At 42.8% G+C, this 25,770-nt stretch overlaps 2 protein-coding genes across 3 annotated transcripts in view; both read right to left on the bottom strand.

The window, feature by feature from the left end:
• Positions 1 to 19,686, bottom strand: part of chd1 (chromodomain helicase DNA binding protein 1) — a 36,382-nt gene extending 16,696 nt beyond the window's left edge. Inside the window, exons 1-15 of one of the 2 annotated variants that reach the window (XM_041897388.1) lie at positions 19,372 to 19,686; positions 17,669 to 17,799; positions 13,989 to 14,196; positions 13,497 to 13,601; positions 13,184 to 13,236; positions 12,939 to 13,085; positions 11,984 to 12,261; positions 10,984 to 11,209; positions 10,676 to 10,776; positions 10,287 to 10,465; positions 7,822 to 7,946; positions 7,258 to 7,474; positions 3,605 to 3,694; positions 3,061 to 3,251; positions 1,674 to 1,862 (exon numbers count right to left, since the gene is read on the bottom strand). In XM_041897388.1, coding sequence (XP_041753322.1) covers positions 1,674 to 1,862; positions 3,061 to 3,251; positions 3,605 to 3,694; positions 7,258 to 7,474; positions 7,822 to 7,946; positions 10,287 to 10,465; positions 10,676 to 10,776; positions 10,984 to 11,209; positions 11,984 to 12,261; positions 12,939 to 13,085; positions 13,184 to 13,236; positions 13,497 to 13,601; positions 13,989 to 14,196; positions 17,669 to 17,721 — 2,162 coding nt within the window. In that variant the 5' untranslated portion in view covers positions 17,722 to 17,799; positions 19,372 to 19,686. The remainder of the gene's footprint in view (positions 1 to 1,673; positions 1,863 to 3,060; positions 3,252 to 3,604; positions 3,695 to 7,257; positions 7,475 to 7,821; positions 7,947 to 10,286; positions 10,466 to 10,675; positions 10,777 to 10,983; positions 11,210 to 11,983; positions 12,262 to 12,938; positions 13,086 to 13,183; positions 13,237 to 13,496; positions 13,602 to 13,988; positions 14,197 to 17,668; positions 17,800 to 19,371) is intronic. The other variant, XM_041897389.1, reaches the window with a different exon arrangement.
• A 3,926-nt stretch (positions 19,687 to 23,612) lies between these two features.
• LOC121583179 (transmembrane protein 217) lies at positions 23,613 to 25,409 on the bottom strand. The gene is made up of 3 exons (XM_041899376.2): positions 25,303 to 25,409; positions 23,777 to 24,657; positions 23,613 to 23,682 (listed from the first exon to the last, which is right to left on the bottom strand). Exon 2 carries the CDS (start codon positions 24,364 to 24,366, stop codon positions 23,800 to 23,802), a length of 567 nt encoding a protein of 188 aa, XP_041755310.1. The 5' UTR covers positions 24,367 to 24,657; positions 25,303 to 25,409; the 3' UTR covers positions 23,613 to 23,682; positions 23,777 to 23,799.
• Between the last annotated feature and the right edge of the window lie 361 nt (positions 25,410 to 25,770).

Raw genomic sequence — 25,770 nt, 5'->3', positions numbered from 1 at the left:
TTGCCAGTGCAGAAGGGGGACTGAGGAGACCGGTAGACTGCTCTCACACGCCAACGAGACCGGTAGACTGCTCTCACACGCCAACGAGACCGGTAGACTGCTCTCACACGCCAACGAGACCGGTAGACTGCTCTCACACGCCAACGAGACCGGTAGACTGCTCTCACACGCCTCTAACTGTACAGCCAGAAAGCGGCTGAGAGCCTCTGGGCTGAAGCTGCAGCACTTGGAGAGAGACGACAGCACCAGCACAGGAGCGTCCTCCAGAAGTGCATCTAAGAAGTGTTCAAATCTTCCTAAAACGTTATACCAGAGGTATTCCTTCGATTTATCAATATATTCTGTTAAATGAGGCCAATTGGGTCTAAGCCGTGGCACTGAATATCTGGAGATTGTCCTTGATGTGCATAAACATTGATCTTGTCTGCTCCCATTGTTAGTTTCTATTGGCTTCATGGCTCTGGTAATTTGCATTGCAGAAGGCAATACGATGTTACTTTTAGTTCTGTTCACAATGAGTAGCATCTAGTAGAGCTGGGACGATTAACAGAAAATTACAGACACCGACGTTGCCTTCCTCTTACCGAAGCATTTTGCTTACGTCGATTATCTTCGGTGATTTTTCTACACAACGTTCCTGTAGATTGTTCTAGAACCATTATTTGGTCAACATTAATACCCTATGCATTATGGTGATTCCTGCTATGAAAGTACCTGCCTGTCCCTGTTTCGCTATCAGCTGCTGACTCTCACTGCCTCTCCCCACTGTGCACACAGAGGAGGGAGAGATGCATTCTGAGAAGCACAAGCATATGACCGTTGCCCAAAATTGCGGGAAAAATACAGTTTTCAAAAGAAACTACTGTTCTAGTTACAGAGAGGAGAGTCACAGCTTGTTTCTCACCTCTTAATATTGAGTTCATGGCACAACTTTACAACCGGAGTAGGTGCACCTACATCAAGTAGCCTAGTCCTAGTGTTGGAAAGTTTTTGTAGGACATTAGCCTACATTTACTGATAGATTAATCAATCAAATTAGCCTACACGGCCAAGAGTGTGCAAAGCTGTCAATGCAAAAGGGTGGCTACTTTGAAGAATCTGAAATATAAAATATATTTTGATTTGTTTAACTTGTTTGGTTACTACATGATTCCATATTTGTTATTTCATAGTTTTGATGTCTTCACTATTATTCTACAATGTAGAAAATAGTAAAAATAAAGAAAAACCCTTGAATGAGTAGGTGGCCTATATATGGAGTTCTCCCCATATCGCCAAGCTCTAGTATCCATCTGTTCTTACCTGTAGTACGGTTTCTGAATAAATAGTAATTTAGACAGCTTTTTTTATTGTTAAAATAGGCCTACCGGTACATTTTTTATTCTCAAAATGTTTACACTCACTCAAGTAATCAAATACTAACGTCCTTTCGGATATCCGGATATTCGCTTAACCATGCCCATCCCTAGTAGTATCTATCTGTTCTGACTTGTAGTACGGTTTCTGAAAAGACGACATTATCTGTTCTTACATGTAGTACTGTTTCTGAATGAGTATGGATGATTAGTATTTCTGTTCTTACGTGTAGTACTGTTTCTGAATGAGTATGGAGTAGTATTTATGTTCTTACGTGTAGTACTGTTTCTGAATGAGTAGTATTTATCTGTTCTTACTTGTAGTACTGTTTCTGAATGGCGCTCATCTCCACTCTGAGGATCTGCTCTACTTTAGCAGGAAGAGACTTCTCCACATCCTTCTTGACTCTACGCAGCAGAAAGGGCTCCAGCTCCTTGTGTAGACTGGTGTAGCCAGAGTCCCTACCCTTCCCATGTTCCTCCTCAAATATCTCCCACGAGTGGAACCTGAAAACACACACAAACACGGGCATACGGCCAGATATCAGCACTGCTCTGAGGACCGAAAGCTCCAGAACAAGGACAAAGAAACATATTTCAACCAGCTTGGTACCTTGATTTCCAGCCACCCCATGAGATCATATAGGACTGTTCTCACACATTCACACACACCATTAACTCATATAGGACAGTTAGTCTTCACACAGAGCGTTGGGCCAGTAACCGAAAGGTCGCTGGTTCGAATCCCAAAGCCGAAAAGGTGTAAATTCTGTCGCTGTGTCACTTGAGCAAGGCACTGAACCCCAATTGCGCCAGGGGCGCTGGACAATGGTGACCCTGGCCATGACCCCACTCGCTGCAGGTGTCAGGGGAATTTGGGATATGCAAGAAACATTCCCAATTCACACTTGTATATGTAACAGGACCAATATAAGCACGCTCCACATTATTATTACACACAAACACACCATTAACTCATGGCTTTGGCTGCGGATCCGCTTCCGAACTTCCCGAAGCCTCTAGGCATGTGTTTATTCTGTACAACACATAGCGACCAGGCTACTCAGGAGAATGGTTATCTTTTAATGAAGTTAGATAAAAGCTGAATCACTGTCTACAAGATCACATAATGATAGTACTCTACATAACAGAACCCAATATAATAGCATAGTATAAAGTTCATGTAAAACAATACAGCATTCAAACATGAATGATAATTCTTTAAGTTTTACCAGTGCAACATCCATGCAGCATCATTCTGCAGAGTAACCATTTGATCATGGGGACATGCATTTAGATCTTCTTGAGTTATAGAGCTGTTTCGAAGTAGCCTACAGTGCTGTTTCGAATGATGGCCAGTGGACAAATTTTTGAGCAGATGGTGTTAAACTGTAGCATAGCCTACCTGTGTATTTTGCTTAGTTGTGTTCGCTGTTGAGTTTTGGCCACATGAATGGAAAAACTGTTGTTTTTGTCTTACAGTAACGTTATACTATGCCATTATATACGATTCTGTTACGTAGAATACTGTTCAGACATTGATTCAGCTTTGATCGGACTTTATTAAAAACGAGCACCATCGGATCCGCAGCCACTCCGTTAACTCCTATAGGACTGATGGCCTTCACACACACACAATGAAATTAAATAGGACCGTCAACCCCCACCCCCCCATACACACCGGCGAGGTAGCCAGGTTACCTACTTTTCGGGCATGATGAAGTGCAGCAGGGACCAGAGCTCTTTGAGTGAGTTCTGCAGCGGCGTGCCGGTGATGAGCAGCCGGTGGTTGGACTTGAAGTCCATCATGGTCTTATAAAGCAGCGAGTCGTCGTTCTTCAGCCGGTGGGCCTCGTCCACGCCGATGAAGGCCCATGGCACGTTCCCCAGGAATCCCTGCATAGTGGACACAGAGTGGTAGTTACAATGTGGTGTCAATAGCTAAGTGGGTTAAAGCATGGTGATGGCCACAACAGGGTTGGGAATTCCATGTTAATGTTGACAATAAGTCCCTTGGGCAAAAGCTAAATGACTATATTAAAGGGATATTTCTGGATTTTGGCAATGAGGTCCTTTATCTACTTCCCCAGAGTCAGATGAACTCGTGGATACCATTTTTTTCTCTGTGTGCAGTTTAGCTCAGGTTTTATTGTGTACATCATTAATTGATTAATGACGTTTATTGCCCTTCAAGAGTAAATTCTTTCAACAACTCACACGTTACAAAGATCTAAGAAACCTGATCTTACCTTATCTTTTAGGAGAATTTCATATGTTGTTAGCAGGATGTTAAACTTGAGTCTCTTGTTCTGAACGTGCATCCATTCATGTGTTCTGATCTAAAAAGTAACGAAGAGGAATTCATAATTAAATGCAGCCTTAATTCAAGAAAAGTCAAAAGTCTGGAAGTGGTGTCTCGATCTTGAAATAGCAACGTCGCAGTAAACACTCTTCTTCAAATATCAAATGCCAGAAACCCCAATGCAATATCGGCAGTATGAAAAACCCTGCAACTTATTCTCTCATCTGTTCTGAATCATTAAAAATCATCTATCATATCCATCACTACGACTGTAGCCTACCATGTCATCTATCATATCCATCACTACAGCTGTAGCCTACCATGTCATCTATCATATCCATCACTACGACTGTAGCCTACCATGTCATCTATCATATCCATAACTACGACTGTAGCCTACCATGTCATCTATCATATCCAGCACTACGACTGTAGCCTACCATGTCATCTATCATATCCATCACTACAGCTGTAGCCTACCATGTCATCTATCATATCCATCACTACGACTGTACCCTACCATGTCATCTATCATATCCATAACTACGACTGTAGCCTACCATGTCATCTATCATATCCAGCACTACGACTGTAGCCTACCATGTCATCTATCATATCCATCACTACGACTGTAGCCTACCATGTCATCTATCATATCCATAACTACGACTGTAGCCTACCATGTCATCTATCATATCCATAACTACGGCTGTAGCCTACCATGTCATCTATCATATCCATCACTACGACTGTAGCCTACCATGCCATCTATCATATCCATCACTACGGCTGTAGCCTACCATGTCATCTATCATATCCATAACTATGGCTGTAGCCTACCATGTCATCTATCATATCCATAACTACGGCTGTAGCCTACCATGTCATCTATCATATCCATAACTATGGCTGTAGCCTACCATGCCATCTATCATATCCATCACTACGGCTGTAGCCTACCATGTCATCTATCATATCCATCACTACGGCTGTAGCCTACCATGTCATCTATCATATCCATAACTACGACTGTAGCCTACCATGTCATCTATCATATCCATAACTACGGCTGTAGCCTACCATGCCATCTATCATATCCATCACTACGGCTGTAGCCTACCATGTCATCTATCATATCCATCACTACGGCTGTAGCCTACCATGTCATCTATCATATCCATAACTACGGCTGTAGCCTACCATGTCATCTATCATATCCATAACTATGGCTGTAGCCTACCATGCCATCTATCATATCCATCACTACGGCTGTAGCCTACCATGTCATCTATCATATCCATCACTACGGCTGTAGCCTACCATGTCATCTATCATATCCATAACTACGACTGTAGCCTACCATGTCATCTATCATATCCAGCACTACGACTGTAGCCTACCATGCCATCTATCATATCCATCACTACGGCTGTAGCCTACCATGTCATCTATCATATCCATCACTACGACTGTAGCCTACCATGTCATCTATCATATCCATCACTACGACTGTAGCCTACCATGTCATCTATCATATCCATAACTATGGCTGTAGCCTACCATGTCATCTATCATATCCATCACTACGGCTGTAGCCTACCATGCCATCTATCATATCCATCACTACAGCTGTAGCCTACCATGTCATCTATCATATCCAGCGCTACGACTGTAGCCTACCATGCCATCTATCATATCCATCACTACAGCTGTAGCCTACCATGTCATCTATCATATCCATAACTATGGCTGTAGCCTACCATGCCATCTATCATATCCATCACTACGGCTGTAGCCTACCATGTCATCTATCATATCCATCACTACGACTGTAGCCTACCATGCCATCTATCATATCCATCACTATGACTGTAGCCTACCATGCCATCTATCATATCCATCACTACGACTGTAGCCTACCATGTCATCTATCATATCCATCACTACAGCTGTAGCCTACCATGCCATCTATCATATCCATCACTACGACTGTAGCCTACCATGTCATCTATCATATCCATCACTACGACTGTAGCCTACCATGCCATCTATCATATCCATAACTATGGCTGTAGCCTACCATGTCATCTATCATATCCATAACTACGACTGTAGCCTACCATGTCATCTATCATATCCATAACTACGACTGTAGCCTACCATGCCATCTATCATATCCATCACTACGGCTGTAGCCTACCATGTCATCTATCATATCCATCACTACGACTGTAGCCTACCATGTCATCTATCATATCCATAACTACGACTGTAGCCTACCATGTCATCTATCATATCCATAACTATGGCTGTAGCCTACCATGCCATCTATCATATCCATCACTACGGCTGTAGCCTACCATGTCATCTATCATATCCATCACTACAGCTGTAGCCTACCATGTCATCTATCATATCCATCACTACGACTGTAGCCTACCATGTCATCTATCATATCCATAACTATGGCTGTAGCCTACCATGCCATCTATCATATCCATCACTACGACTGTAGCCTACCATGTCATCTATCATATCCATAACTACAGCTGTAGCCTACCATGTCATCTATCATATCCATAACTACAGCTGTAGCCTACCATGTCATCTATCATATCCATAACTATGGCTGTAGCCTACCATGCCATCTATCATATCCATCACTACGACTGTAGCCTACCATGTCATCTATCATATCCATAACTATGGCTGTAGCCTACCATGTCATCTATCATATCCAGCACTACGACTGTAGCCTACCATGTCATCTATCATATCCATAACTATGGCTGTAGCCTACCATGTCATCTATCATATCCATAACTATGGCTGTAGCCTACCATGTCATCTATCATATCCATCACTACGGCTGTAGCCTACCATGTCATCTATCATATCCATCACTACGACTGTAGCCTACCATGTCATCTATCATATCCATCACTACAGCTGTAGCCTACCATGTCATCTATCATATCCATAACTATGGCTGTAGCCTACCATGTCATCTATCATATCCATAACTATGGCTGTAGCCTACCATGTCATCTATCATATCCATCACTACGGCTGTAGCCTACCATGTCATCTATCATATCCATCACTACGGCTGTAGCCTACCATGTCATCTATCATATCCATCACTACGACTGTAGCCTACCATGCCATCTATCATATCCATAACTACGACTGTAGCCTACCATGTCATCTATCATATCCATCACTACAGCTGTAGCCTACCATGTCATCTATCATATCCATCACTACAGCTGTAGCCTACCATGTCATCTATCATATCCATCACTACAGCTGTAGCCTACCATGTCATCTATCATATCCATCACTACAGCTGTAGCCTACCATGTCATCTATCATATCCATCACTACAGCTGTAGCCTACCATGCCATCTATCATATCCATCACTACGGCTGTAGCCTACCATGCCATCTATCATATCCATCACTACAGCTGTAGCCTACCATGTCATCTATCATATCCATCACTACGACTGTAGCCTACCATGCCATCTATCATATCCATCACTACGACTGTAGCCTACCATGTCATCTATCATATCCAGCACTACGACTGTAGCCTACCATGCCCCGGCTGCTAATGTCTCCCAGGTAGACCACCACGTTCATGAGGGGGGCCCACAGCTGGATCTCTCTCTGCCAGGAGACGAGCGTGGAAAGGGGCACCACCAGCAGGAAGGGTCCGTACAGCTGGTGATCATGGAACAGGTAGTTGAGGAAGGAGATTGTCTGGATGGTTTTGCCCAGACCCATCTCGTCTGCCAGGATGCAACTGTTCCCCCTGGGGAAAGACGAGAGGATGGTGAGAAAAGTGTTGGGAGCATCGACAGGATGATGAACAGTATTTTGTACAAAGATAATATATATATTAACAGCCAAAGAAACTAAATGTGGCAAATTGTATTTTTTGTCCTCAGTAAAGTTATTCTGAGTAACTTTTTATTGTCTGGTTTCAGATAGTGAAAAGTGAATCGCAATGAAATTCAGAATGTCTGGGGTTCGAACAGTGATATTTAATTTGAATTATGAAACACCCAAATGCTGAGTTTAGCAAAAAATAAGAAAATAATTCAAAATAGTCAAAATGTAACACAACAACCACGGAAGCTCAAGAATACTATGACGTACTTGCACCAGGAGTGAGCCATCCAGTTCAAGCTGTCCAACTGGTAGTCTCGGAGCTCCAGTCCTTCTCCTCCGATATAGGATGGCTGTTTCTTCATGGGAATAAACCTCGGCCTCTGTTTCAACACCTGACGAGGAGACAGGAGAGAGTGAGATGGGAGGAAAGAGAGAGAGTTTGAAGTTCTAAATTAAAACAAGTCATTCCAATGACAGTTCTCTCTGTCATTCCAAAAGGGACGACTGCTGTAAGTCAAATACTCAAACTACCGCCGGCTCCTAAAACGATCCCAAGTCTCTACATCTGGGTCCTTGCCAGGTCCTCAGTTTTTAAAGGGAATGGATAGGTAACAGAAATAGGACAACATTGCTGATTTCCCCTTTCCAATCCATTCAGATGTGCTATGCAAGGACAGACCAAGGGGGGCCTTAAGTGGAGGAAATTGGTCAAATTTTTTTTTTTTTTTAAAGACAAAAATATTTTTTGGGATGAATTCTTGGTTAATTTAGGAAATCTGTACTCAAGAAAAAATAAAATACACTGCTCAAAAAAATAAAGGGAACACTTAAACAACACAATGTAACTCCAAGTCAATCACACTTCTGTGAAATCAAACTGTCCACTTAGGAAACAACACTGATTGACAATAAAATTCACATGCTGTTGTGCAAATGGAATAGACAACAGGTGGAAATTATAGGCAATTAGCAAGACACCCCCAATAAAGGACTGGTTTTGCAGGTGGTGACCACAGACCACTTCTCAGTTCCTATGCTTCCTGGCTGATGTTTTGGTAACTTTTGAATGCTGGCGGTGATTTCACTCTAGTGGTAGCATGAGACGGAGTCTACAACCCACACAAGTGGCTCAGGTAGTGCAGCTCATCCAGGATGGCACATCAATTCGAGCTGTGGCAAGAAGGTTTGCTGTGTCTGTCAGCGTAGTGTCCAGAGCATGGAGGCCCTACCAGGAGACAGGCCAGTACATCAGGAGACGTGGAGGAGGCCGTAGGAGGGCAACAACCCAGCAGCAGGACTGCTACCTCCGCCTTTGTGCAAGGAGGAGCACTGCCAGAGCCCTGCAAACTGACCTCCAGCAGGCCACAAATGTGCATGTGTCTGCTCAAACGGTCAGAAACAGACTCCATGAGGGTGGTATGAGGGCCCGACGTCCACAGGTGGGGGTTGTGCTTACAGCCCAACACCGTGCAGGACGTTTGGCATTTGCCAGAGAACACCAAGATTGGCAAATTCACCACTGGCGCCCTGTGCTCTTCACAGATGAAAGCAGGTTCACACTGAGCACGTGACAGACGTGACAGAGTCTGGAGACGCCGTGGAGAACGTTCTGCTGCCTGCAACATCCTCCAGCATGACCGGTTTGGCGGTGGGTCAGTCATGGTGTGGGGTGGCATTTCTTTGGGGGGCCGCACAGCCCTCCATGTGCTCGCCAGAGGTAGCCTGACTGCCATTAGGTACCGAGATGAGATCCTCAGACCACTTGTGAGACCATATGCTGGTGCGGTTGGCCCTGGGTTCCTCCTAATGCAAGACAATGCTAGACCTCATGTGGCTGGAGTGTGTCAGCAGTTCCTGCAAGAGGAAGGCATTGATGCTATGGACTGGCCGGCCCGTTCCCCAGACCTAAATCCAATTGAGCACATCTGGGACATCATGTCTCGCTCCATCCACCAACGCCACGTTGCACCACAGACTGTCCAGGAGTTGGCGGATGCTTTAGTCCAGGTCTGGGAGGAGATCCCTCGGGAGACCATCCGCCACCTCATCAGGAGCATGCCCAGGCGTTGTAGGGAGGTCATACAGGCACGTGGAGGCCACACACACACACTACTGAGCCTCATTTTGACTTGTTTTAAGGACATTACATCAAAGTTGGATCAGCCTGTAGTGTGGTTTTCCACTTTAATTTTGAGGGTGACTCCAAATCCAGACCTCCATGGGTTGATAAATTTGATTTCCATTGATCATGTGTGTGATTTTGTTGTCAGCACATTCAACTATGTAAAGAAAAAAGTATTTAATAAGATTATTTCATTCATTCAGATCTAGGATGTGTTATTTTAGTGTTCCCTTAATTTTTTTGAGCAGTGTATATGTGATCGTGTCTCTGTGTATGTAATGATTGTTATTTTCAAAAGACCATTTATTTTGGGGCTTAGTTATAATATGCCATTTAGCAGACGCTTTTATCCAAAGCGACTTACAGTCATGCGTGCATACATTTTTTGTGTATGGGTGGTCCCGGGGATCGAACCCACTACCTTGGCGTTACAAGCGCAGTGCTCTACCAACTGAGCTACAGAGGACCACTGTAGTTGTGGTCAATTTGCAGTGTATCAATTATTATAATTATGTTCCTGCCCCCGACCATCCTCTTCGACAAAAATCTGCCCGCGGCTGAATCTAGTTGCCTTTCCCTGGTCTAAGGTCAATATCACCCTACTCCTTACCTTGCAGTCTCTTGAGGGAATGGACTTGGACTGGTTTCTGCGCATGTAGTCATCTATACTCTTCTGGTACTTTCTGGAGATGAGGGCTCCATCCTCCCAGCTGCACTCAGAGTACGACAGGCCCTGCCACTTGCACAGGTAGTCCGGGAAACCCGCTGCAGACTTCTGATTTGAATGCCCTGGGTGACATCAAATCAGAACATGTTAAAAGGGTGCGATTCCCGATCAAAACAAAAATATTCAGGCAATACTTTAAGAATGTTATTTATAGAACTACCACAAAACGGACTCTGCATAAAGTAGTGTAGTCTGCTCTATACATCTCAATCCTATGTCCCACCCCAAACTGTAAATAATGGAAGGAACGCCTGGGCAGTAGGACATCTCACCAATTATCCTCTCCACCAGCTGATATTGTGAGTGTAAGTCGTCCATGAGCTCCTGTTGACAGTTGAAGTATTCCACATCCTCTGGTGAAGAACATTTTATCCTGGAGAAGGAAAACAATATAATAGCAAAAAAATCATACCCAATCTAACTCTTATCTGGCACTCAAAAACACCTCTTCCAACCAATAGCCAAGGCCACAAATGTTGACTTCTGTTTTTTAATATTTGTATTATTGATAGTTTATTTCTTTTGTGACTATGATTGACAAACACATTTCCCATCTCTGATTAATGATTTATTATCTTACCATTTCTTCTTGTCCGATTCCTTCTTCTTGAAGTTGTCTAGTTTCTTCATGCCCTTGACGTTCTGCAGCTTGAGCGTCTCCTCCGTCTCCCAGGTGTTGTGGATGTGGGACCAGCCTTTCCACTTGAACAGGTACTGCTGCTCGCCAGCCTCCTTGTTGGGGTTGAAGTTGGCGTTGGGGTCTCCGTCTGCCTCCACTGCGTACACTGTGGTGGTGCCTCCCGTCGCTGCGGGGGAAAAATAACAACCTGTGTTTAGTATGGGAATAATAAGAATTTATAAAAAACCTCAAAGCGCTTCATAAGCAAATAACTAACAAACAAGCAAGCAATATATCATGACAGGTCAGGCCAACCAAAAGAGGCCAAGTCTTTGAAAGCTGCATCCTCTGCAGATGTAGAGGGTCAGTTCATGGCGTCAGCGTAGGGAGCTGGTCAAAGGATGGTAAATGATGCTGATGATCTGGTACAGGGCCAGTCTGGGAACCAGCGTGAGTCTTATAGCCACTGGACTTCTCCTCTTCCACTCTGTGAAGCACCCACTTGGGGGATGTCTTGGCAGCTCTGGGCGCCAAAACGCTCAACACACAAAGTTCAGAGTAGTATTCAGTCGTCCTCACTACGAGCCCTCTGCCTCACCACTGCTGTAGTCCTCTATCTCCCATTCCTCTCAAGCTTCAAGCAGCCAGGTGAAGAAAAAAAAAATGGTACTGTGTCCAGATGCATTTTTCAAACAAAAACATGTTCTAGCTAGCCAAGTCAAAAAGAGTTGACTTGTCAGTCAATCTGCAAATCCGTGGCTCAAAACAACCAAATATATGCAACAAAAACTCATTATCAAAACAAATAAAATGTTGGTTCCTAAAAATAATGAAAAACACTTAAAAATAACTAAATATGTAAACATGTTCAGGAGCTCTGTCTAGGTTGCTACCAGGGCGTCATGGCAACTATCAACTTAGTTAAATGGGTACTTTGACTCTTATGGTTCTGTCTCTTTACCTCCCCTCCTCCCTATCCGCGTCTCCATCACGCGCTCCAGGGTCTCAAACTCCTCCTCGTCCGGCGGGGGCACGTCCTCCCCGCACACCTCCACCAGGTCGTCAGAGTCGGTCTTCGCCTCGTCGTCCTCCTTGTAGCTGACGTTCTGCGTGGCCTGGCGCCTGGGCCCCTGGTTGGACGACGACTTCTTACCGTCGTAGTCCTCGTGGTCCGAGGACGAGCCCGCCGAGGGCTTTTTCCTCGGCACGTTGCTCTTCTTCCCGTTTCTGGCGTTGGCCCTGAAGGGAGAAAGTGAACAGGAGAGTAGCACAGTACAGACAGTGAACAGGAGAGTAGCACAGTACAGACAGTGAACAGGAGAGTAGCACAGTACAGACAGTGAACAGGAGAGTAGCACAGTACAGACAGTGAACAGGAGAGTAGCACAGTACAGACAGTGAACAGGAGAGTAGCACAGTACAGACAGTGAACAGGAGAGTAGCACAGTACAGACAGTGAACAGGAGAGTAGCACAGTACAGACAGTGAACAGGAGAGTAGCACAGTACAGACAGTGTTTCCTCTCCTCCACCCTTAGAAAGGTCATTTGATCTTCAAATCAAATTGTATTTGTTTATTACACAGATTAGCGCAGGTATAAAAAGGTGCAGTGAAACGCTTACGTGCTAGCTCCCTCAACAATGAAGCACATCTTTAGTGCCATTGACAGTCTAGTGATGAATTGTGGCGGCTGAGCATCCATTCTAAAAGGATTGGTTTGCATCCAGAAATAGTTACCATGCCGATACTACTGCTAAATCAGACTGAGCTGTCATCAATGGACCTAATAGGTATGAGGCGATAAAGGACCTTCCTTTGGATATTGACTATATCCACAGTGTAATGGTGAAAATGACGAGTCTTAATGTGAAGGTATAAATAGTCATCTATTGGCATACAAAAAAAAAAACTCTTACTTGGTTGGAGGCTTCCTGCTTTTGACTTTGTGACTGGGCTCGTAGTCATCCGACTCCTCGCTGTGCTCCTGTTCCTGTGCTGACGAGTCAGAACCGGAACCACTCCCGGACCCCGACCCAGACCCGGAGGACGATCCAGAACCCGATCTAGAGATGGACACAGGGGAGCATTATACCAATAGTATAGCAACATAGTCAGGGTGTTTGATATCACCCACTGAACGATGTCGGGGAGTACAACTCACTTCCTTCTCTTTCCACTTGAGTCGTCATCTGAATCGTCACTGCTCGACGAATCCTGAAAAACATCAGATTAGAAACTAAGTCCCAAATAACAAACATGTTCTAGCCTACCTGTGTGTAATAATGTGTGTTATAACCTATATACTACCAAATCAATGAATGACAGAACTAATTACCACCAAACACCAAGCTATAAAACTGAGGGAATATTTTATTCAAATTTTAAGATGAATAATCTCCCATCTTTACTGAATTTGAGCCTTAGAATACACCTTGAATAACGATGGAAGTAAAATGATTGATAACGCCACCTACCGATCCACTGTTAGAAGAGCTCTGTTGTTGTTGTTGCTGGAGTTGCTGTTTCCTTAGCATAGCTGACCTTTGCACTGCTAGGATACTGGGGTTGGACTTCCAGAACTGAGATGAAGATAGGACAGAGTTAGCTACAAGTCAAGGACAGTTCCCCTGTGGACAATACACAGTACTTGTTCATCAGAAATACAAAATGGGGCTGTTGACCAGGGTCGTATGTATCAATGGTCTGATTTAGGTTCAATTTAGCCTTTTAGATAGCAATGAATAAGATGACATGGTAAGGAGAGACTTGATACTGGATCAGCTCTCCTACTCTGAGATGCTTGACACATACAGCCCCAGATCTTTTGATTAGATCTCAAATCTTGTTTGAACTATCCAAACTATACTCTTTCACTTCAACCTGGCAATATCATGTAGTGCTAACCCCAGTGAATCAATCTCAAAATGACATGTAATGTAGTTTCAGTTGAATGTCGGTGTTCCTACCTCGGCCCCGTCGATCTTGGCTTTGTTTACTGGTTCGTTCTTCTCCTTGGATTTCTCCGAGTCGGAATCGGACTGGCTGCCGGAGTCTGAGCTGCTTCCTGAACCGCTTCCAGAACCGCTTCCAGAACCACTTCCAGAACCGCTACTGGAGCTGGAGCTGGAGCCGGAGCCAGACCCGGACCCCGACCCGGACTCATCGTCCGAGTTGCTGCAAGCAAACACACCATTTCTTAGACTAAGATCAACACAAACTATGCTTGAAGTGGACTGAAATAGGTGTCTGGACTCTGTACTCATTTTGGGTGCCGGTACTGTTTACATTTAGGTGCCAGAACTCTGCAATGTTTTTTTTTTTAATGCCTATATTCTAAGAGGTGCCCGTACTTAAGCAGTAGAAAATTCTAGGTGTGTTCCGGGCCCAAGTCTAGCACTGATAACAACTAAAACACTCATAACTCTTAGGAAATCCTAGAGCCATGTCTAAAGAGGTTTCATTTTAGATTACTCAGTTGAGAGCACACTGCTTTCCCTCCTGCGTGCGAACGTGCATGTTTCACACAGCCTCAAAACAACAACAGAAAGCATATGTGGTGCCTCAGCCCCTAAAACAACACGGCTAAACTTGAGTATGGAGTCCGTGTGTAAGGACTAGGTACAAGCTAAATAACTTGTTAATGGTGATGCAAAACATCTCTATTCTCTACGTGAACATGTAAATAAATCATTATGCCATGTTTTGGTTAACAAAAATATAAATGCAACACGCAACAATTTCAAAGATTTAACTGCATTGCAGTTCATATAAGGAAATCAGTCAATTGAAATAAATTCATTAGGCCTTAATATATGGATTTCACATGACTGGGAATTCAGATATGCATCTGTTGGTCACAGATACGTAAAAAAAATATATATATATATAAAAAAATTGGTGCGTAGATCAGAAAACCAGACTACCATTTGCCTCATGCAGCACGACACATCTCCTTAGTATAGAGTTGATCAGGCTGATGATTGTGGCCTGTGGAATGTTGTCCCACTCATTTTTACATTTTAGTCATTTAGCAGACGCTCTTATCCAGAGCGACTTACAGGAGCAATAAGCGCACATCAGATTTTTCACCTAGTCGGCTCGGGGATTAGAACTAGCGACCTTTCGGTTACTGGCACAACGCTCTTACCTTACTAAGCTACTTGCCGCCCACTCCTCTTCAATGGCTGTGTGAAGTTGCCGGATAATGGTGGAAACTGGAACATGTTGTCATACGCGTCGATCCAGAGCACCCCAAACATGCTCAATGGGTGACATGTCTGGTGAGTATGCAGGCCATGAAAGAACTGGCCAATTCAGCTTCCAGGAATTGTGTACAGATCCTTGCGACATGGGGCTGTGCATTATCATGCTGAAACATGAGGTGATTGCAGCAGATAAATGGCACGACAATGGGCCTCAGGATCTCGTCACGGTATCTTCGTGCATTCAAATTGCCATCGATAAAATGCAATTGTGTTCGTAGCTTATGCCATACCATAACCCCACCATGGGGCACTCTGTTCACACCGTTGACATCAGCATTACTCCATACCATACGACGCCATACACGTGGTCTGTAGTTGTACGTACTGCCAAATTCTCTAAAACAACATTGGAGGCGGCTTATGGTAGAGAAAGGAACATTAAATTATCTGGCAACAGCTCTGGTGGACATTCCTGTAGTCAGCATGCTTGAGATATCTGCAGGATTGTGTTTTGGCAAAACTTCTCATTTTAGAGCGGCCTTTTATTGTCCCCAACACAAGGTGCACTTGTGTAATGATCATGCCGTTTAATCAGCTTCTTGATTTGCCACGCCTGTCAGGTGGATGGATTATCTTGGTAAAGTATGAAAAAAATGTATGGATAAGAGCGTCTGCTAAATGACTAAAATGTTTTAGTTTTTTTTTATGTAAAGGAGAAATGCTCACTAACAGGGATGTAAACACATTTGTGCACAAAAGTTTAGCGAAACATTACTTTTTGTGCGTATGGAAAATGTCTGGGAAATTTTATTTCAGCTCATGAAACATGGGACCAACACTTTACATGTTATTTTTGTTCAGTATATATTGGGATCCTATAAAATATACTATATTTTACATGCCTGAATCTAATATACTACATTTTACATGCCTGAATCTTTGACCAGATTCTGTGCCTCAACAAGACAAGGGCTCCTGAGTGGCGCAGCGGTCTAAGGCACTGCATCTCAGTGCTTGAGGCGTCACTACAGACCACTACAGACTCCCAGCTGTATCACAACTGGGAGTCCCATAGGGTGGCGCACAATTGGCCCAACGTCGTCCGGGTTTGGCCGGTGTAGGCCGTCATTGTAAATAAGAATGTGTTCTTAACTGACTTGCCTAGTTAAATAAAAGGTTAAATAAAAAAAGGGAAAGACTAAATGACATCCAAAACAGTACCAAGCCACGCTGGTCCTGTCACTACGGAAACTACAGAAACTCTAGTTTCTCTTCAATGCTTTGGCTTTAGTGACGGCGTTGTGCAGAAACAACTCAACAAACATCAGGGTGTGAGATATCGCCAAAAAAATAACATTCAAAACAGCCTTTTGTGTTGTGAACAAATTGACAATTTCCATGTCTCTACATTACTCATTAAAAGACAACGGTAGCCAATGGATTGACACCGACAATTGTGAAACAAGAAAAGCATGACGACTCAAAAAACTATGTCGTCATGTTGTTTTACGTCACACACATGCCTGCACGAACACACACATCCACTGTTTGTTTGCTGTTGTATTTGTGCTGTTGCCAGTGTCTTCTGTCCGATTTGTCTTGCACCGTTTTTGTTTTTATCCAAGCCCCCGTCCCCACAGGAGGCATTTGCCTCTTGACGTCATTACAAATAAGAATTTGTTCTTAATTGACTTGCCTGGTCAAACAAAGGTTAAAGAAATAAAAATATATAGTGCCAGCAGTAAAAATTACAAATAACACAACTATGGTTTGCCAACTTCCAGGTAACATCAAGAAGCACACAGTGGTCTCATTTTATGTTCATATCAACAAGGATGCGAAACAACTTGCATATTCGCTTGGAGCATCCAGTAGAGCGATTGCTCCAAAACGATAACTGCTCATCAACATAACGGCTAGCCCACACACAAACCTTTGGATGGTTCATATATATATATATATATATATATATATATATATATATATGCAACATGTAGTGTTGGCCCATGTTTCATGAGCTGAAATAAAATATCCTATTCCCTTCCAGGCCCACCCATGGCTGCGCCCCTGTACAGTCATGTGAAATCCATAGAATAGAGTCTAATTTATTTATTTATATTGACTGATTTCCTTATATGAACTGTAACTCAGTAAAATCTTTGGAATTGTTGCGAGATATATATGCACACACACATATAATCATCAGCTAGCAAGCTCCAATGTAACAGTTTGTCCTCAATGAAAAACCTGGGATGTAGGCTATTCTCTAGGAACCAAACAGAAGCAAACAGGCTGGAACGGGAAGGGATCTACCTGAACTTGTCCAATAAGAAACGTTCAATTTCATTGCAAAATGTTTTGCACTAATGAATAAACCCTGGACCATTTGTCGGTCACAGCACTGTCTGTCATATTCCCAAACAGATGGAGAGACACATTACCTTGACTCCCCACTGCTGTTGCTCACACCCTCCTCTTCACTTCGTCCAGCCATCTCTTAGTCCCAGATATGAGTTTTGGAGAAAATGCTATAATCCAAGCTGCCCTGGTTTACGTGTTGGATGCAGTTCACCTGTAAAATTAAAAGCACAAAAGTTGCAAAAACTAAAAATACAATTTTGAAGTGATGAGTATGTGTGTACATTCAGTGTATTTAAATGAGATGGGCATGCTGTCAATAGTGCTCAAAACTTTTAAATAGCTGCATGTGTTTTAGATTTAAAACCTCCGACAAAACATAGAGAAACCTCCAATTTGATAAACATATCCTTAAATTGATAAACATTTTCTGATTATGGTTTGACTGCTTCCTAGTGACTGTTTGCCCTGACTGCTTCCCATGTCAGATAGCTACAAGAAAAACAGTATTCTATAAACCCGGTGTGTCGTTTATAGCGATTCGAAACTTGTTTGTTTAGCCTTATATGATGTTAGCTAGTTAGTAGATAGAACTACATAGCAAAATAGGTAACAATACATACAGCCTGCTGTTTTGTTTTCATCCCTGTCACATTAGCTAGTTTCCTTCGTCTGAATGCAAACGGTAGCGGTAAGTTAGCAGCCAGCGTTTTTCCGACCGCACAGGCCTGTTGTGAGGCCTGCACAGCATGTGAGTTTCGCGCACTGTCCTAGACAATGCGCCGCACTCTAGATCTCTTTCGTAGGAGGCCCGAAGCAAGATAGTACCACGCCTACAGTATTCTTCTCTCTCGCATACATCGACAGAGTTGCGCAGCAAGCCAGTAAACTAGCAATGGCAAAGCACGCTCTGTCTGTGTGCAGAATACAGATTTATTTCTGAGATGTTTAGCATTTAGCGCACCATTTCAGCTGCTAGCTATTGGCGGTACACTATCAGACGATGAACCACACTGATGCTATCTACCTAGCCATTAACTAATATATAGCAATCCGTCTGTGAGCTAGCTACATTTAAATCCATATTTTTCTCTCTAGCCCTGAAAAGTTGTTTGCTAACCTACCTAGCTAGTTGCTAGCTAAACAGTAAACTGAAGTCAAGACCACTAACTAGCTAGCACACTGGCCTGGAAAGAGGAAAAAGCAACTAACGTTAAGCCACGTGAAACAATATTTTGTTAACAGTAGCTAGTTAGGGACGTTCAGCAAAATATTTTCCACTTGTGGCAAATATGTACCCAGCTATACTTTATTTGTTCATGTGGCCATCTGAATGACCTAGTTAGCTTACTAGCTACCTTACACATTTTAGCAAACAAACTAGCTACACTGTAGCTGACAAGCTAGCTAATCTAACAAACCAGGTCATGGGGAAAGTGTTTGGTAGTTTTTACATAAAACGTGTAGCCAATTGTGATTGTATCATTGTTTCTAACAGTCTTCTAATCAATATATGCAGATTCCCATGACCTCAAACACATTCACATACCCATCACGTTTTATAATCATCCTTTTCCCGCACTCCCAAGCTAGCTCCCTCGTTGCTAATGGATAACGTTAGCTAACAAGTGTTGTTTTCATCAGTCGCTTACTTCCCAAAAATCTAGCTAGGTGACAGGCTCCTTGCTTTCTATTTAACTATTTAACTAAACTAAGCAATCATACTCATATAGATGCCTGTCTTTTAGTAAAAATAAAATGGGCTTTGTTTAGTCTTTTAGGCTACCTTGATAGCTACGGCGAACTGCCAGTCTGATTCTGCCGTCCGACTTCAGTGGTCCTTTTTTCTTATTTTCTTTGGCTAGCGAACTAGCAGCTAAAGATAGCTTGCTAGCTAGCTCCCGGGCCGGGGAGAGCAGCCCCAACGATCTTACTGGAATTCGAGCCAAGTTTCTTGATTTCTTCCTCCAGATGCGTAAAATAGGTTCACCTTTTAATTTTCCGTTTTCAATTCGAAACAAACTATTCTTTGATTGACAGCGATTGTAGATAACGTTTCAGCTGAGGGTCCTACTACAGCCGGTCTCCGCCATGACGCCGTCGAGTTCACACTGTAACATTAGCGATGTAGAGCGTGGAAACCCCGGGTAGTGACGTAAAGACGATGCTTTTCGGTCTCCTACAACTGCAAACTACAACAGACGAAAGTTGACAGTAGTAGGCCTAATATGTGAAATATGGTTGTAATTATAAAACAGGGGAAGCTAGTAGTAAACATGAGAAGTAAATAGCATTGGGTTGAGTGCTGATTAGTGTCTGATTAACACCCTTCACTGCAATGCTTGCTTCAACCAAGCGTTAACCTGCTTCAAATCATTTAATCCCAATTTACCTATTTGGACAAATACTTTAAATTACCCTCTAGCGTACATCTCTTACAATGGTCATCATCACCACATTTGTATCTAGATGCTGTAACCGTTTCTATGACTCCCTCTGCCAGAGGAGGAATACATTATTGGGTAAATCAGGCCTCCTGAATCTCAATAAAAAAAGGACAAAAACAAACAATTCAACACTATAAAGGACAATTTTCTACATATTGAATGATTATGGAATTGAAATTAGTGCAGATTTCAACAGGTTACTGTCAGGGATATCTAGCAGAATCACATGAGATAATTGGTCAAAATTCAACTGTGGTGGTAATTAGGGCTGGGAATTGCCAGGGACCTCACGATACAATATTATCACGATACTTCGGTGCAGATACCATCTGTATTTGCGATTCTCACTATTCTATATGTATTGCGATTCAATACTGTGATTTTATTGCGATTCCATGGTCCAAACATATTGCTCACCATATGTCTGCTGTAAGAGAGAGCCATGAGAAAACGAGTTTTGATCAGTCATGGAAATAAAAGTGCTGAAAACAAATTGGAACCCTATTTAAAAAGAAGATGGAGAACAAGCTATGAAGGAAAAATACTGACGTTTTGGTCTAGGTACCAACTAGCGCAAAATTAGTCTTGGGATATTGTCAAAGCGATACGATATATATATGGTCAAAAATAATATCACGATATGTAACTGTATCGATCCCCCCTCCCCATCACTAGTGGTAATACAACTGGTGCTGGTGTGCTTTTATACGGACTTAAAGGACCAAAAGGCTCAGCCCAATGGCTGTCAAACCTAATTTAGGTCTGGCGGTAAGTAAAATGATAGAGGAAAATGAACGAACAAAGATGATCAGCACAACTGTGCGGCATATTATCTCGGGGCCTCCATCCACTATTGTTATTCAGACAACAGGTCATGTGACATGACCTAGATTTCTTAGGCTCCCTCAGCTCCCCTTTTAGTTGTACGTCTGTAGCGACTTTTGCGTATTGCCCTCTGGGGGAAACTTTAGAAAGTCCATTTAGTTTGAATCATTTCATGTTCTAGTCATCAATATGGTGTAACAAACAGGTCTGGTACTTTTGGGGAATTGGTAATACATTCATTGAACTTTGGCATTGACTTAAGTTTCCATATTTGAAGTGTACACAGATGCACTTGGATTGAACCAGGGAGTTAAGCCCCACACAAAGCAGCTCAGTGCTACAATGTCCTCCAAGACATTAAGTTGAGTTTTAATGCTACATTTTTGTAATGCAAATACATCAACTGAAGCTAATGCTTTTATGAATGAAGCAGTTCTCTTTTCAAAGGGAATTATGCAGAGATGTTCAATTTCCAAAACTGTCTGCTTAGGTTTCGGAACACAGTACCTTTAACACATTTGGGGGGTAAAAATACCATAAATATACACTACCAGTCAAAGGTTTGGACACACCTACTCATTCAAGGATTTTTCTTTATTTTTACAATTTTTTACATTGTAGAATAATAGTGAAGACATCAAAACTATGAAATAACACATATGGAATCATGTAGTAACCAAAAAAGTGTTAAACAAATCAAAATATATTTAATATTTGAGATTCTTCAAATAGCCACCCTTTGCCTTGATGACAGCTTTGCACACTTTTGGCATTCTCTCAACCAGCTTCATGAGGTAGTCACCTGTAATGCATTTCAATTAACAGGTGTGCCTTCTTAAAAGTTAATTTGTGGAATTTCTTTCCTTCTTAATGCGTTTGAGCCAATCAGTTGTGTTGTGACACTGTCCTCCCGAGTGGCGCAGTGGTCTACTAGAGATCCTGGTTCGAATCCAGGCTCTGTCGTAGCCGGCCGAGACCGGGAGACCCATGGGGCGGCGCACAATTGGCCCAGCGTCCAGGGTAGGGGAGGCAATGGCCGGCAGGGATGTAGCTCAGTTGGTAGAGCATGGCATTTGCAACGCCAGGGTTGTGGGTTCGATTCCAGTATGAAAAATAAATAAAAATGTATGCGCTCACTAACTGTAAGTCCCTCTGGATAAGAGCGTCTGCTAAATGACTAAAATGTAAATGTAGGGGTGGTATACCCTATAGCCCTATTTGATAAAAGACCAAATCCATATTATGGCAAGAACAGCTCAAATAAGCAAAGAGAAACGACAGTCCATCATTACTTTAAAACATGAAGGTCAGTCAATACGGAACATTTCAAGAACTTTGAAAGTTTCTTCAACTGCAGTCGCAAAAACCATCAAGCGCTATGATGAAACTGGCTCTCATGAGGACCGCCACAGGAATGGAAGACCCAGATTTACCTCTGCTGCAGAGGATTAGTTCATTAGAGTTACCAGCCTCAGAAATTGCAGCCCAAATAAATGCTTCACAGAATTCAAGTAACAGACACATCTCAACATCAACTGTTCAGAGGGGACTGTGTAAATCAGGCCTTCATGGTCGAATTGGTAGAGCATGGCGCTTGCAACACCAGGGTTGTGGGTTCGTTTCCCACGGGGGGCCAGTATGAAAAATGTATGCACTCACTAACTGTAAGTCGCTCTGGATAAGAGCATCTGCTAAATGACTAAAATGTAAATGTAAACAACTACTAAAGGACACCAATAAGAAGAAGAGACCTGCTTGGGCCAAGAAACACGAGCAATGGACATTAGACCGGTGGAAATTTGTCCTTTGGTCTGGAGTCCAAATTTGAGATTTTTGGTTCAAACCACCATGTCTTTGTGAGACGTGCTGTGGGTGAACGGATGATCTCCGCATGTGTAGTTCCCACCGTAAAGCATGAAGGAGGAGGTGTTATGGTGTTGGGGTGCTTTGTTGGTGACACTGTCTGTGATTTATTTAGAATTCAAGGCACACTTAACCAGCATGGCTACCACAGCATCCTGCAGTGATACACCATCCCATCTGGTTTGGGCTTAGTGGGACTATCATTTGTTTTTCAACAGGACAATGACCCAACACACCTCCAGGCTGGGTATGGGATATTTTACCAAGAAACAGAGTGACCTGGGCTCCACAATCCCCCGACCTCAACGGATGGCAGAGTGAAGGAAAAGCAGCCAACAAGCATATGTCGGAACTCCTTCAAGACTGTTGGAAAAGCATTCCAAGTGAAGCTGGTTGAGAGAATGCCAAGAGTGTGCAAAGCTGTCATCAAGGCAAAGGGTGGCTATTTGAAGAATCTCAAATATAAAATATATTTTGATTTGTTTAACACTTTTTTGGTTACTACATTATTCCATATGTGTTATTTAATAGTTTGATGTCTTCACTGTTATTCTACAATGTAGAAAATAGTAAAATTAAAGAAAAACCCTTGAATGAGTAGGTGTGTCCAAACTTTTGACTGGTACTGTATATTTACTTGACCAGTGGTAGTTGTCATATGTTCGATTTTTCGTAGTTAAGCTAGAAGAAGCTAGCAATTATTATTACTGTGTAATCGTTATGTAATCAAAACAAAAAGTAGACAGTAAACATTAATGACTGAACAGACGCATTATTGCAATGAAAAACTGGGTATTATTTGAGATATGGACGATACATACATAACACAGAGAACATCAAAGTAAAATAAAAAACAACATAAAAAATACTTGTATTATACTTTCTGCATGTAAAAAAATACTTGTATTATACTTTCTGCATGTAAGTAAATGTCCAAAACTTATTTTTGTATCTGAAGAGACCTGTGAGAAACAAAAATAACAATTTCCGTTAAGACTGCAATATAAACCAGCATCTGGAAGCACTGTAAGAAGTCAGTTTGTCATGTTCACATACCGGTGTCTATTAGGCTCTCCATTTCAAACCCCGCTGTCAAAGGCCTTAAATTTCAGCTTGAGCTGTGTCCCCTCCTTTGGAATCCCGCCTTTGCGTTGTCGTGTCCCAAGCCGATGCCTCTCAATCTGCACTTCCAGACCGTGTGTGATTACAAGGGCCAGCCAGAAGGGGTCTCCCATGACCCTGCATATCACGCCGTACCACTCCAGTACACTCAGCTCCAAACCCAGTGCCTGCATCTGCCTCTGGAGCAGGCAAGTGACCACCAACAGAATCACGTCGTACAGCGTCAGCCAGACCGCAAAGCCCAGGATGCCCTTGTGCTGCTGGGCCCAAACTGCTCCGAGCATGCACAGGGTCAGCAGTAGGGTGATGCCACCCAGGACAAGCAGGGAGTAGTAGTAATCGAAGGACACCTGGGGCAGAAGCAGAGAGCCCGTGGCGTTGTTGGTGCTCTCCCTGGCTGTGCGCAGATGGCCAAACTCAAAGACCATTTGCATGATGCCCACCATCAAAAAATAGAGTCCTCCTACTATGGAGCCCTGGTAAGGGGTCATGCCACACATGCCTGAAGACAGAAGTAGCTTCATAGTGACAGTCACAGTCCAAGGGGCCAGAGGATAGTGAGATGGAGATAATAAAATAAAACAAGGAGTCAGATGGTGAACGGGTAAAGGAGTTCTAGAGGTTGAGAGAGGCAGAATTGGAAAATAAATATTTAAAAACACAGAGGAGAGGAGACAGTCAGATTTGTTATCATTCCATCACAATGTCTCATTGAAAGAGGTCAGAACTCTTCTCGCTTAATATTCACAGTGGATGGCAGAGATATGCAGAAAAACCTGTTCACTCCTGGAAGAGAGGGGAGTCCACAACAGCACCTGAAGGGAGGAATCAGAAGACTACATTATGTTTGAAAACAAAATATTGGAGACTGGCATGATGATAGATTATTATTGCATTAAAACTGATCTCACACTGACAGCAAACCTTAGGCAGGTAGCTACTGTAGTTACAGGATATCACTGACACTGAAAACTGCTGAGAGAGACGTCAGCTGTCATGAGGATGACTTTGTGTAAAATAGGCCAGTCTGTTATTAAATTGAAAACTGTCTGTAATGTTAGCTAGCTATCTGATAGTGATCCAATTGACATTTTAGTCATTTAGCAGACGCTCTTATCCAGAGCGATTTACAATTAGTGAGTGCATACATTTTTCATACTGGCCCCCTGTGGGAACGCATAGAGACCAATATTTTATCCAACTGTATGAAAATAGGTGAGGAGGACAAATACCCATTTAAATATAACCACACTGGTTGTTCAACGTCAACAGAAACAAAAAATAACATTCAACCCAGCCCAGGCCCAGCTAGCTTGCAAACGTTAACTACAGTAGCTAACTTAACGTTAATAATAGTTGCTAATGTCACATCAGCCGATATATACACTGCTTTCCAACAAAGGTGACGCGAAAATATATATTTTTAAAACCATAAATATTATCTGTGTGGCTCGACTCACTTGCTGACGGGACGTTTGTTGAAATTGGGCCCTTTGTATTGACACCTCCTTGTTATTTTTCACACAAAAACAATTGCTAGCTAGCTTAGCAATCAACAGGTTGATCCGTTAGCAATCAACAGGTTGATCCGTTGGCGTTGCCATCCTGATGATGAGCGAGGCCAGCAACAGATGAAACCCCCTAGTGACGCCGCGCGCTCGCACTTATTTCAGCGCGCGAAATTCACACCTTGCCTAGCACTGTCGGATTTACCATTAGGCAGAAGAGGCAATTGCCTCAGTCCCCACATCATCATGGGCCTCATGAGTTTAGCAAAAAATAAAATAAAAACGAGACATTTACATATTTAAATTATTTCTCCACTTGAGGCTCCCCCATACTCCGCTTGAGGCAAAATAAATTCAAATGTAGAAATAAAAAATCCCCATTAAAATCTGTCTGTCAGAGATATCTATTTTTCTGCATGG

The sequence above is a fragment of the Coregonus clupeaformis genome, chromosome 15 (assembly GCF_020615455.1).
Source record: "Coregonus clupeaformis isolate EN_2021a chromosome 15, ASM2061545v1, whole genome shotgun sequence".
NCBI classification, from domain to species: Eukaryota; Metazoa; Chordata; class Actinopteri; order Salmoniformes; family Salmonidae; genus Coregonus; species Coregonus clupeaformis.
Note: the sequence above shows the minus strand (reverse complement) of the source record. Positions and strands in the feature narration are given on the sequence as shown.

Bases quoted from the DNA above. Each gene is read 5' to 3' on its own strand.
- LOC121583179 (XM_041899376.2), bottom strand. From the start codon at position 24,366: ATGAAGCTACTTCTGTCTTCAGGCATGTGTGGCATGACCCCTTACCAG.